The sequence below is a fragment of the Astyanax mexicanus genome, chromosome 21 (genome assembly GCF_023375975.1).
Source record: "Astyanax mexicanus isolate ESR-SI-001 chromosome 21, AstMex3_surface, whole genome shotgun sequence".
Lineage (NCBI taxonomy): Eukaryota > Metazoa > Chordata > Actinopteri > Characiformes > Acestrorhamphidae > Astyanax > Astyanax mexicanus.
This window is the reverse complement of record NC_064428.1, coordinates 4,102,416-4,115,392: the sequence shown is the minus strand read 5'-3', so window position 1 is coordinate 4,115,392 and position 12,977 is coordinate 4,102,416. Positions and strand designations below refer to the sequence as shown.

At 39.2% G+C, this 12,977-nt stretch overlaps 1 protein-coding gene, 1 long non-coding RNA gene and 1 other non-coding gene across 6 annotated transcripts in view; 1 reads left to right on the top strand and 2 right to left on the bottom strand.

Annotated features, from left to right (window-relative positions):
- Window positions 1-681: 681 nt before the first annotated feature.
- The window catches only part of LOC103038854 (uncharacterized), a 22,348-nt gene continuing 10,052 nt past the window's right edge, over window positions 682-12,977 (top strand). The window contains exons 1-7 of one of the 4 annotated variants that reach the window (XR_002649815.2): window positions 693-982; window positions 1,910-2,152; window positions 4,501-4,542; window positions 4,660-4,709; window positions 5,157-5,257; window positions 5,363-5,453; window positions 5,659-6,285. This is a non-coding gene — a long non-coding RNA (uncharacterized LOC103038854). Of the gene's footprint in view, window positions 983-1,909; window positions 4,543-4,659; window positions 4,710-5,156; window positions 5,258-5,362; window positions 5,454-5,658; window positions 8,082-12,977 lie in introns of those variants that run through there. The other 3 variants (XR_007428060.1, XR_007428059.1, XR_007428061.1) reach the window with 3 other exon arrangements.
- On the bottom strand, window positions 1,603-1,709 carry LOC125786169 (U6 spliceosomal RNA). Its single transcript, XR_007428301.1, has one exon. It is a non-coding gene; the product is annotated as a U6 spliceosomal RNA (small nuclear RNA).
- pgap6 (post-glycosylphosphatidylinositol attachment to proteins 6) overlaps window positions 7,914-12,977 on the bottom strand; it is a 21,949-nt gene continuing 16,885 nt past the window's right edge. The window contains exon 13 of the mRNA XM_007240946.4: window positions 7,914-11,632. Within this exon, the coding sequence (XP_007241008.2) occupies window positions 11,339-11,632 (294 nt within the window). The 3' untranslated portion in view covers window positions 7,914-11,338. The remainder of the gene's footprint in view (window positions 11,633-12,977) is intronic.

The following is a 12,977-nucleotide window of genomic DNA, read 5'->3' as shown; positions in this document are numbered from 1 at the left end:
ACCTTTCGAGGGGCAGGTGCTCAAAGTCAAAAGGGGACACATGGAACACAAATGTGAAACACCATACAGAAACACACCTTACAATATAACCTGTTGATTTGTGGTTTTACTGTGTTGCTGTAAACTACAATTGAACAGAAGTCAGGTTACAGCAGGATCTCTCAACCTGTTCCTAAATATTCTACTGCTTATTCCCACTGTTCTCCATGTGCTAGAGCTTTCTCTGCTTTAAAGGCACTTTAATAAAGGAAGTGATGGTATGATGTGTCTAATACACTGCTGATATACATAATGATTCATTTAGACTCAATAGTGGGCTAAGGGATTATAACAGGTAAACTCAGTAAAGGATTGTTTATTGGCTGATCAGTTAGATCAGATAAAGCTGATTGGCTGTTTCTCCTGAAAGGCGGGACTTTATCTGTGAACCATGATTGGCGTTAAAAGATTTTCCATTTACACAGCGGTCAGTGGCCTGTCTCCTCATTTTTTTAATAGTATATGAGACATTTACGGGAAAATCCTAATACGTGAAGATGGCGGGAAAGAGGGGTAAAAAAACATAGTTTCCCGGCCAAAACGGGTATGATATATATATTTGTCAAAAGTGCACTTTGGGCAGTAAGAGCCAAATGAGCAGGTGCCCAGCACCCTCCCTCACAACCCCCCACCCTCTGCGCATGCCTGAGCGCACAGTGCGCAGGTCTGCTGTGGACTTTAATTCGGTGAACAGCTGAACACAGAGACAGCACAGAGACGGAGCGGGAGTATCTCAGCTCTGAGAGAGTGAGGGCTGGGTTACAGAAGTTACCAGAAGAAGCTCAGCAGCGTGTTCAGCTCTGAAGATGCAGCTGGTGTTTAGAGACGGTGGTGGAGAGAGATACAGAGAGAGAGGAGACCTGAGATTACCTGCTCTGATCCTCTCAAACCCGCACCATCCATACCGAGGATCCAGAGCCAGGACAAGCTCCTGAACCCCGAGGTATTATTTAACCCGACAGTTTATCTGCTATATTTCCTGTGGTTTAGATTGTTGATAAAACACATAAGATCACACAAACTGCACTTTATAAACTGCAATAATGAACTTGAACTTTGAACAAAGATTAACTCATTTAACCGCAAGCGAGTCTGAACTCTGTCCGGGGAAACAGATCGTCTAAAAAAGGGTGTCCTCTTAAAATTAATAAAAAATCATGTGATTTTATAACTTCTACAGAGCAGCTATTTAACCACCACGGTCTGAAATGCTGCATGCAGAGGATTATTTAACGCAGCAGAAATAAAACAGCAGGTGGTATATTTCGATATACACACGCTCCATGGTTCACTACCAACTTACTGCATTTATAAGTTACAATTTTGTTGTCTTAAAACGTTAATTAAGTTTTGATTAACTGTTTATATCAATCGCTTTTCAGCGACTACAGCTGTATATATACACATGCAGTAGAATGGCGCTCCTTGTGGCCAGTCTATGAATAGCAGCTGATCCAACATGTATGTTGTTAAATGGCGCCACCAAGCGGTCGGTTCGGGAATTGGGCTTGATTAGCACAATTAAAGGAACTAATTAATTAAGATAAAATTAATTAAAATTAATTAAAGAATTGGCGCTTCACGATTTTGCGTGTCATCCTTGCGCAGGGGCCATGCTAATCTTCTCTGTATCGTTCCAATTTTAGTATATGTGCTGCCGTAGCAAGCACAAACTGGGTGTCGGAACAGCCAGACTATATAGCCGGAGCACCAGCTATGAGTTTTAACAATGGTTGGTGCAAAAAACCCCATACATTTATCTCAAAAGGCTCCAGAATGGCAAATAAATGTGTAATTTAAAGCCACAATAATAAACAGTGTTAAACCATATTTATTCACATTTATTGTACCTTATTTTTCTCTTTTACAGCCTCCAAGAGTGATTTCCTGGATACATGCAGAGCAGACGGCAATCTAGCAGCTTGGATTGGTGCCCCGTGGGCTGACGTAAGCCGATTCTTTGTCATTCTATACACCCTCCTTCTCAGAGGCGTTACCACTTCCTCCCCCACTCATACCAGACACCCCGGCCGCTGCAGCATGGCACAGAACAAAGGCTGAAGGCATACAAGCGCTAGTCTGTCCAGAACTGAAAAAAGACCAGAAACCTGCGGTAAGCACAGAATTAAGGCACTGCAGATTGTAAAAAAAAGCTAAAAAGCTAAAACAGAGGCGTCAAGGCACTCATCTGTGTGATCAGTAAGTTACCAGTTACCCCTGCACACCACAGGAGTATAACCTCTCTACAGAGTCAGACTGTGACCAAAGTGTTACCATTAAAGGAAGGTTTAGCCCCTATAACTTCATTTTCAGATCATTTACAACATGTGTTCCCATAAAATCAGGTCTGAAAAGATTCCTGGCTGTTCAGAAAATGGGTCAAAGCCATATATAATCAAGAAAGTGGGTAGAAAAAAAAATGTTTTGTTTAGGTGTGTTAAAACAAGCTTTACTCAGCTAAATTAATGTGCAGATTTTTAATGCAATAAAGATTTGAAGACCACCCTCACAAATTCCTGCAATGAGTGGGTAATAAAACACAGCTCATGTACAAACAATACCTTACACTATAGAACTACTTATAATGCTAACACGCGGCTAACTATTACACAATTTAACAGCTAAAAAGTCCCCCCCCCCCCCCCAAAAAAAATGTAAACATTTATAATATCTGTAAACATTTGAAATATCTGTAAACAAGTTAAAAAATATATTTCCATTTTTTCCATTCATTTTATGTATTGTTATTTTGGTGCTGTTTTGTGGCTATTTTATTTATTTTTAATTTGGTCTATTTTAGTCTTTTTATTTACTTATTTATTTATTTTGTTTATTTTTTTGCCGGGGATGAAAGGGTTAACCCTGTTGTTTACAGGTAAACACGGTGACCGGTAAGGGGCGCTCTCCGCCGGTTCCCCGCAGAGCGCAGCGCTGAGGCGCGTCACTTTTTGGTCTTTGCACACTAAAGAAAAAAACACAATCTAGAAAAGTACTTCAGGTGAATAAAAAGAATGGCTGCACTTTGCAATACTATACTAAATATCTCACCAGAATTTCTTGATGTTTTTGTTAGTCAGATTCTATTTTTCTACAATTAAACCTGTTTTTAAAACTTAATTCTATTTTTAAAAACCCTACTGATCACAAAACTTTGTTGAATCACAACGTTTGACTCTGACAAGAAGATCTTAAAAATAGCGTTTCATGTTGTATCCAGATCTCAAAAAGGTCCAATTTCACCATATGGAGGGTTGTTTTTAGATTAAACAGTTACAGGTTTTAACGATATGACCCGCCTTCCGGAGCTTCCCATTGGCCGCTGGAAGAAGTGTTTCACTGAATTGTTTCACTGAGGACTCACCGGATTGGCCGCTGTGCTCGCGCGATTGGTCAGAGGCGTCACGTGTCTGTTTTAGAGCGACGCCATTCGTTCACGTGTTGTCCCGCCCTCCCGATCTCCCTATTGGCCGCAGTGGAGTGTTTCGCGGAAGTGTTTTAAAATGGTCTCCGCTGATTGGCTGTTGTTGGGAGCCGCCTCTTGCTCACAGCTGTTGGGAGAAGCGCGGTGGAGAAGCATGAGCGCACTGACTAACTGCAGAGAATACAGCGGAGCTTGTAGCAATAAGGCAGACATTACAGTGGGTGGAGGATTATAGAGCAAGCAAACGAGCAATTGCATCAGATTCTAGCTCAGCATTAATTAGTCTGAAGAATGGACAGTCTGACTTAAAGCAGGATATTGTTTATAAATTCTGCATATATTAAATAATCTGGGGGTATTCCAGAAAGCGGGTTCAACAAACTCTAAACCTAACCCTGAACTCCGAGTTGACTTACCTCACCATGTCATACTCAGAGTTTTTAGTTCCACAGCAGCTGATCAGAGTTAGGATAAGAGTTACTCAACTCTTAACTCAAAACTTTATACAGAGCAGTTTAGTAAAACATACGCGGTGAAAATGTCATTTATAGAGTGGAAGCACCTTTCCCATGTAGAGTCTGGTACGCTGTTCCAGGTACAGAACCCTGTGGTAGCATGAACAGAGGACAAGAGCTGGAGGAGGAGACCCTCAGGAAAACCTGCTGTATCCAGTGAGAGTGCTGTTCAGTTTGGCTCCTGTAGAAAGACACTGGATATGCTGGGATGGTCCGGGCAGGGCACCAAAAGGAGTTGGAGTCTGGCAACATGAGTGAAAATGCCCTGATGAAAAACCTTTTCCTCAAGTATGCAGGCTCCTTCTCTGAGGTTGCTGATGCTATTAAACACCGGAGAGAACAGGATTCATCTGTTGAGGACAGAGGTCTGGTGGGCATTGGTGCACACAAGATGTGCACAAACAAGAAGCTCTGTGAGTCCACAGACAGAGAAATGAAAAATATAAGAACTATTGTTACCTTTAAAGACATTATGGGCTGTTAAAATATTTGGTGAAAATATTTAGTACAGAATGATTACAGTAGCTTCCACAGTAGCATCTACAAAGCAGCTTCCTGAAGCTCCTGGTAAGTCCTGTAATAATTTTCTAAGTTTATCATTCAGCTCAGATAGCTCATGGTCATTCTGTCATCCTCTGTTGGTAAGCACAACATTTTAATCATAAATCATCTTGTGTTTCTCAGGGCCAAGGATTGAGGAGCTGGTGGCATGGCGGTGGAGCTGGACATTTCCGGTATTTTTGCTCTCATTTTAAAAATGTCTTTTGCATCAATGAAAAATTTCTACAGTAAACATAATATGACAATTACCTAACAATACTTTATTAATTTATTACTGTTTACAATAATGATGCTAAAGAATCTAAGGACTGATCTTAAATGGGCTGTTTATTATTAGCCTGCTTGTAGTGCAGACGGCTTTAGTGTGGCTTAAGAACCCCTGTCTTGTCTGTCTTGCCTTTGTAGAATAGTTGTAGAATAATTAATTAATTAATTAATTAATTCCCTAATTTATTAACTTTTTTCATTTAAGTGTTTAATGCTCTCTATTTTCGTCTGGTTAAGAAAACAGTACATATTAATCACCCTATCTGTGTGCAATAATAAAGAAATTATAGAAATGGATGCATTTGAATAATTATGACCATTAGTTAACTTGTTTGCTACATATCCTCCACCAGCTCGTGCTCTAGTGACAGATTCCGTCCCAGTGACCCCTTCCCGTTCCCCACGGGAAGCTGCAGAGAAACAGAAGCAAAAGACATTCCCTGCTGCTTCTGAGGTGAGATTATTTTTCCAGTGCTTATTTCTATTCTTAAATGTACAGTAACTCTCTATTCTATCTAAAACATGAACATATACTGACTAACAGACATTATTTCTCTAGGGTCTAGGGTAAGGTGGCAGCTTGGTCGCAGGACATCCTTGAGCAGCTGGATTTGGAGCATTGCTAGATTTCCTGCCATCCTCACAGACAGGTAAGAAAGAAACGCAATAGAAAAAAGTGTGCATGATGAATAACTTTGCAAAGTAATGCATGAGAAGTTCTTAAAAGAGAACTGTGATGTTAAATGGACTTTAGTTGTATTTAAACATGATAAGAAGTACTTAATATTGAATAGCCCTCCTGAGTTTTCCCGCAGTTTTCTGAAATCTGGTATTTTGTGCACTTTTCCCAAACAGGCTTTAGAATTAGTGAGATGGGGCTTTTTCCACCGTTATCCAGGTTCAAAGTAGCTCCAACCCTCATTGGCCTGGGTCCTATACGTGGAATCAGGCGTAATCCAGCGCTGCAGTGCCGCTGGAGCTCCTGTACGTGGACAGGAAGTGCTGTTATGGAGCGTGTTAGGATGACAACTGTCATCACCAGTATAGATATTTAAAATATAAAAATGTTGTGATGTGCACATAGATTTGTGTTAATGTTGAAATTACATGTGTATTATTAAGGCCTTATGAAAATAGTTGTAATATTTCATGTATGTTTTATGGTTTGAATCTCTATAGATTAGCCATTTTCCCCCTGTAGTAAAAAGAATGGTGTGCTCCGTTAGATTAGGGGCGGGGCTAGTTGGTTAGGAGGGGCTTGGTAAGCATTGGTGAGGAGGCTGGCTTAGATATGACTGAACTGATGCTGAGAGGGGGCACAGGTGCGGGTCGAGCTGGATCGCTGTTTGGAACCTATGGCCTTGTGGCCTGGGTTCAATTTACCTGCAGAGACTAGTCAAGAATTTTAAACTGCATTATGCACAGATTTGTTTGTATGTTTTCTGCACGCACTGTTAATAAAAACTCACCTTTTGAACTCCCTGCATTTTCCCATTGTTAATACCTACTCACTGACTTTGTGTCCTTTGTGAACTCACAAGCGGCCGTGTTCCACAAATGGGAGGAGCTGGTCATCAGGATGGATGGATGGTAGGTTAAGATTTGCAGTGGATGTCACGGTGGATTGATTGTTTTTAGGAGGCGTATCAGTGAAGGGTCTCACAAACCCCCGTGGGATACCAAACAGTACACTGATCACCATTATTGTAAGGTGGGTTTCAGGTATATGCTTATCTGAGAGATTTTTAAGCCCCTTAAATGATAGATTCTGTTAAATTTTGTGGAAATAAATATACACTCAGACATGAGATGAACAAATCCAATTGTGGGAGTGTGAGGACAAGTGGTCAGGAGGTTACCGGAGAGAGGTGAGGTAGAGACGCAAAAACACCCTGGAACCAGGTAAGAATCCCTTTTGAAGTGTTTATTGTGACAAATTAAGCGTCCGAACCCAAAAACAAAAATGAAAACAAAACGAAATTTACAATATATATACAAACTATTTACACGCTACACTGGTAGGAGTTAACGGTGGATTGGCAGCTACCACCACAAATGCTAATACTCAGCTCAATAAACTCCCGTCGGCATAGCAGCCACGCTCAACCAGCCCCCCAATAGTGTACCCGCCTGCCTTTAAATACCTTTAGCCCATCCCCGGCTAAACCAACAAGTAATTAACGTGAGGGCAGGTGGGTAAGACAACTATACATGATTGTATATGTACAATATTAACATATTTACAAACAGAGTGACATGCATGTAAACATTTGGACGTCCAGGTAAGTATTGATGATAATTTTACAATGTTAATGTATTATTTTCTCTGTTCTCTTTTTCACAGGTACCCCCAGGCTCCCCTGCCCCAGGACACCCCTTGGTCTCTACCCAGACCTTAAGGACCCGGGTGGCTCGCGCGCCGCCATTTCCACGGGATCCAGGTAAGTACTGTGTCTGTGTAAAAATGTCTTTGCAGATAAAATGACTCTGGAGTTGGTGGTGATGTATTCAGGGCCCTGACATCATCACACCAATATAAGCCTATTTTACTGTAGCTTCTTTGTGCAGAACTCTAGAGCATGGCACCCTGGGCCTGGTTGTCCTGTTCAGTAATGTATCCTTGCTTTTAACTAGTAACTAAAGGACATGAAATTGGACAGACTCATTCTTCCTAAAAAATTGCGTGTTGTAATTAATGGCTATTGTCTATTTAACACACCAATACTAAAACACACTTACCGGACTTTATACTCCATCAGGATTGAACTGTTCAACTCCCACTGAAAAGCTCTGCTTATTATGTGTTAATTTAATAAAACCTGAGTGACCCACGCTCAGCCCAGCATTCACTCCAATTGAGTTTCAAATTAAATAATACTGTGAATATTATACTGTGAATATTATACTACATTGTACATTTAAGATTCAGGAAAATAAAGCCTTACCTGGAATCACATCACAAAAATAGATATCTCTGAAGTAGAAGAGCAAACGGCATTTTAAGTTTAAAATTAAACTCTGAGGGCTTGTCAGAGTAATATACCTAATTTGCCATAGGAGTAGAAATATTTTGATTGCAACTGTAATACTCTAGGGAAAAATGCCATTAGTAGTTTTTAATCAGTTTAGTCTTTATTAGCTCTGTGTAATACACTTCTACAATAATTACAGATTTTTAACAGAGGAAATATAAATATTTGGGAAGAAAAACAAGGATGCCGGTACCTTAACAAGATCAATAAGAGTGAATATATAGGCTTTATGGCAGGAGGATAACATTGTGAGAAGAAAGGAAAAAAAATACATAGATGTAAAATGTAAAGACAGACTAACATTACCACAATAACACAAACATAACGTTCAAATGCATTGTTTAAAGTTACCAACTGCATGACAAATGTGCAGTTCATGCTTCCAGCAAGGCCTTTGGAGATCGAGAAGATTGTCATAAACTGTGTCTGTAGAAACAGGACGGACTGAGGGTCCGAAACAAACAAGCGCAGTACTTTACAGGGCTTCTAAAACAGTGTTCCGCCACGAGATTTAATAAAAATCTTATTTGGTACTTAGAGGAGTAAAGTATTTAGAGGAGCAATCACAACCCCCACAATCGATCCTTTATATTCTATAAAAATGTTAATATTAAGCTGCTATTGTTTTATTCTTTTATTAAAGCTCCAAGACAAATACCAAACTCTATTACGAAGAGACCAACAGACTTACAGTAAGAATCCACCAGGACTCACCAGGCAAATAAAGAACATCAGACTGTGCCTCTCCTGACGGTCAAAAAATAACTGCACTGATTGTTCAGATTTCTGCTTAATTTACTCATTAATATTTGAGCAAAATCCTTGTCAGGGACTTAATTTTGTCTAAACACAATGTTAAATAAATTCACAGTAGTGGAGAATGGACTCTGAAGAGGTGTGAGGAGCTTACCCCATCCTGTCATGTTACGGGTCATGCTTGTTTCAAATTATTCTAGGGTTGAGCGGTATCAAATTTTTATATCAGCATAAAAACGTCCCAAAATATCACTGCAGTGTGTGGTATTACTTTAGAGCAGGGAGTAGTGTAAACTGTACTAGTACGTAGTGCAGAGGATAACGTAAAAAAATTAAAAACAGAATCAGATGAGTTCAGTTTATTCACAGCATCACAGAATAAAGCCCAATCCCATTTCTCTTTTGTATCTCTACCCCTGGTTTTTGATTGTAACCTTTCCCTTAGAACAGAGTTCACTACAAGGAGAAGGGGTGAAATGCTCCCCTAAGAATTGGGATCACCCTTTAAGCACCCGATACAGATATATAGCAGTGGAGAGCTAAAGTTCAGCAAACAATGTATGTCTTCAGAAAGGGGGGCAGGTGGTGCAGCAATTAATTATTATTGGCCATTCCCTAATTCCTCTGTGATGGGGAACTGAAATTAGCATTTCTAAGCTTTAATTTTAAGGTGGACTGAGATACTGAGACAAACTACTAGCAATTTTTGTTATGCTTGTTATGAAGAAAATGGCCAGAAACATTAAAACAACAATCTTAAATGTTAATGAGTCAGTAAAGGTCAGTCTGACCTTTAGAAATGGGCTCTACTCTGAATCAGGTGGGAGGAGCCGGTTAGCATTAGCTTAGCAGAACAGCTAACATTCTGTTTACCACAGAACACACTCAAGTCTGACTGACTGAGCTTTCTCGTAGCCAACCAGCTCGACTTAGCTTAGCTAAGCTAGCTAACAGACTTCTCTGCAAAAAAAAAATCCATTAGCAAAACTAGACAAAATATATGCAAATTGAGACATACACGCTTAAATTAAGCAAAGAAATATGCCATTGGGGTGAGCAAATATTTTCTTAAAATAAGCAATCACAAAAACTTAAAACAAGTGAAGCAAGTATTAAATCAAGTAAAAATCCCTTATTTTGTGGCTTACATTTGTACACAAGAATCAGAATAACTTGACTGGTGACTTTTTGCAGTGTAAACACCATAGAATATACTGTGTTCCGGGTAATTGAGGCTGTAATCATTCACATTCTGAAGATAAAGTCCCGTATCTGAGAGCACACAGTAGAGTGAAGGAGTGTTTTTGGAGTGTTTTTGACTATTTTGAGGCACATATTGCAGACTGGGTTGTTTTCTGATCTCAGTTGAATATGAATAAGGTCTCAACTAACTCTACAGCACCCTCACCCTGTGGCCATCTTAAACACATAAATGAATTTGCTTTTTTTGGCCGTGTTTTATATAGACACTAAACAATTATTTGACACACATCGTAATTTTTGTCAATTACCGCTGTACCGCCCAACCCTACACCAAACTATACTCTAAACAACTTTGTTTACGTCAGGACCAGTGAATTATGCAGATCGCCTAATCATAGCCAGAATCATAATACAGATTACCTATGAAGTTTTAAAGAAACAATGAGTTTAGCTCATTAGCTGTCCACTACCTCTGTGCACAAGGCTTCCAATTAAAGTGGTTTAAAAAAGGCTGAAGTTCAGTGTAACATAATGTGCAGACATTCTTCATTGCTGGTCATTCAAAAATGCTAGTAACAAGACCCCTAAAACAGGCACATTTACAATGATTGCACACATGCGTTCCCATACTCCACATAAATTCATCAGAAGTAAAGTGCTGAAAAGATCTGCAAATCAACAGTGTTTCATTAAGGTTCATACAGGAAAGACGCTGGCCTTGGTTGGTGCGTGTGCCCGGCCCACACTCACAAAACATAAGCACAATTACTGTAAACACACATCCTCTCTCCATCAAAAACTCAATAGTCCCATTTTTAAAGTGCCAAATCAAGACAGTTACCTTTTCAAAGGAATGATCTGGCGAAAAATCTAAAGGCATACAAATAGCCTTTTTTCTTTAATGTAGTCGATCACTCATATAGTTACAGATGATGAAACAAATCATCAAAATCTACTCACACATTTGCTTATCCGTGTCAGTGGCCACAATCTAAGTAGCTTTACCAGCATTTACTAGTGTTATTTAACAGCAGTCTTACCAGAGTTGTGTTGCTGTATTATTTACAGAAACACAAAGATTGGATAGCATTTGTATCAGCCAGTGGTCTAAGCTAAGATACTCTGATCATGGGGCAAGAAAACGTGACCTACTAACAACACTACCCTCATACCTGCTCTGCTAAACTAAAGAAGCCAATTCTGATCAGCAGATATGTCTTGGCCGATGACATTCATCAGGGGTAAAAATGTGGACACAACAAAAGTGTACATTCGATTTTTTACCAAACCATTCCTTTAAATAAGTTGATAAAATATAGAACCTCTGAAATCTCCAACATAAAGGAACATATTTTGATCTAACAATCTGTTAAATCTAAATGCCATGTACATATTTTAAATCTCCAGTAGTCTGGTTTGGTCCTGTAAAATTCTGGTTTGGTCCTGTACACCCAGTGTCCTAAAGGACCGTATGTGTCCCAGGTAAAGCTTGCTAAAGGATTACATTTGGAATACTTTATTGCAAGTTCCAGAACAGACCGTGTTTAGGTGACGGCATAAAGCTCTTCTTTCTCATTCCGGCAGATCTTGTAGCCGCAGAGCTTGTGAGGCCAGCCCCATGGCGGCACGTTCTTCTCCCGCGGTGGTAAAAGAAAGACCACACTCGTGGCCACCATGATGTGCCATATCGAGTGGGTGTAGTAGTAGTTGCTGTCGGTCTGTGCGAAGACGTACACACACACTCCGATGAGCGCAGACACCATGCCTGGCAACAGGAAAAAGACCCAGCGCCTCCATGTCGGCGGGTAACAGTGATGACGTCTTACGCCACGATACACCTGCAGAGAGTAGAAGAACGTACAGGATTCATACACATGTACATACATCACTGCTCACATTGTGGACTAAAAACAGACTCTGCACACGTTCCTTACATTTAATTAATCCAATGAACTCAGTAGAAGGGCAAACGATTGTTGCTGATTAAGGAACTCTTTTTTTTTTTTTTTTACTCTTGTTTGTGACTTTAAAAGCTGTGTCTGTAAGATTTTATTAGGTATTTAGCAACAACAATCAAGTGTTGATGGCCCACTAATACATGCAGCATTATTATGTGACAGTGTGCGTACATCTCGTAAATATGACATTTCTTGCATACCTTCAAGGAACCTTTTGTGTAGGTTGTTGGAAATAATCTGGTTTAGTAACAAACTAGACGCGTGGCATGGCTTATAAAATGTGTAAATGACAAATCCATGCCAAATGAAAACATCATACAAGGTTCATGTGATGTGATTGTATGGTATTGTTAATATAAAAAGCTTATTACAATCATTTGAACCAGCTAAATCATGGATGTAGAGGCTTTATGAACTTTGCTTTTTTTAACGGTCACAATGACACAAGGCTTTGGAGGTTGTTTGTCCTTTTCTTTTTTTTTTTTAAATAATGAAGGTCAGAGTTTTTTCATCAACAGTGAGAGCTGTGAGGAGAACGTGACCCTGAGAGGCTGAGATGCTTCAGTAGGGTTGCAACGGTATGAGATTTTTACGGTATGTTACCGTCTCAGAAAATACCACGGTACCACGGTTATCACAGTATCACAGTTTGTTACATATATTATTAATTGTAGAAACCTGGAACAATTATATAGATAATGTCTCCTTAAAAAAAATAAGCTGTACACAATCAGGTGAAGGAAATCAGTTTTTCCACTACTCTTAAGGGCATTAAGAGTGTATAAAAAAAAAAAAAAAAAAAAAAAAAATATATATTATATATATATATATATATATATATATATATATATATATATATATATATATATATATATATATATATATATACACACACATACACACACACACGTTACACACATTACATGTCCTCTAAGAAGTAAAGATCCTGTATTTAAAATATTCAGTACAATTATTTAAGTTTAAATTATTTAATATCTGATAAACTGAGCCTGGGTCAGTGTCTGATCAACAACTGTTGTAAACGTCCGTTTTACTGCCGAGTTGGTATATAAGCAGATACTGCAGAAAGAGGGGATTTATTTCTGACATGATCCTCACAATAGAGATTTCTATTTTAAGGCTTTCACACAGAGTCTGGTTTTAACATATGAAAAACAGGCACGTCAGAATGTGAAAATGAACGCATGTAAATGAATGGCGTCTT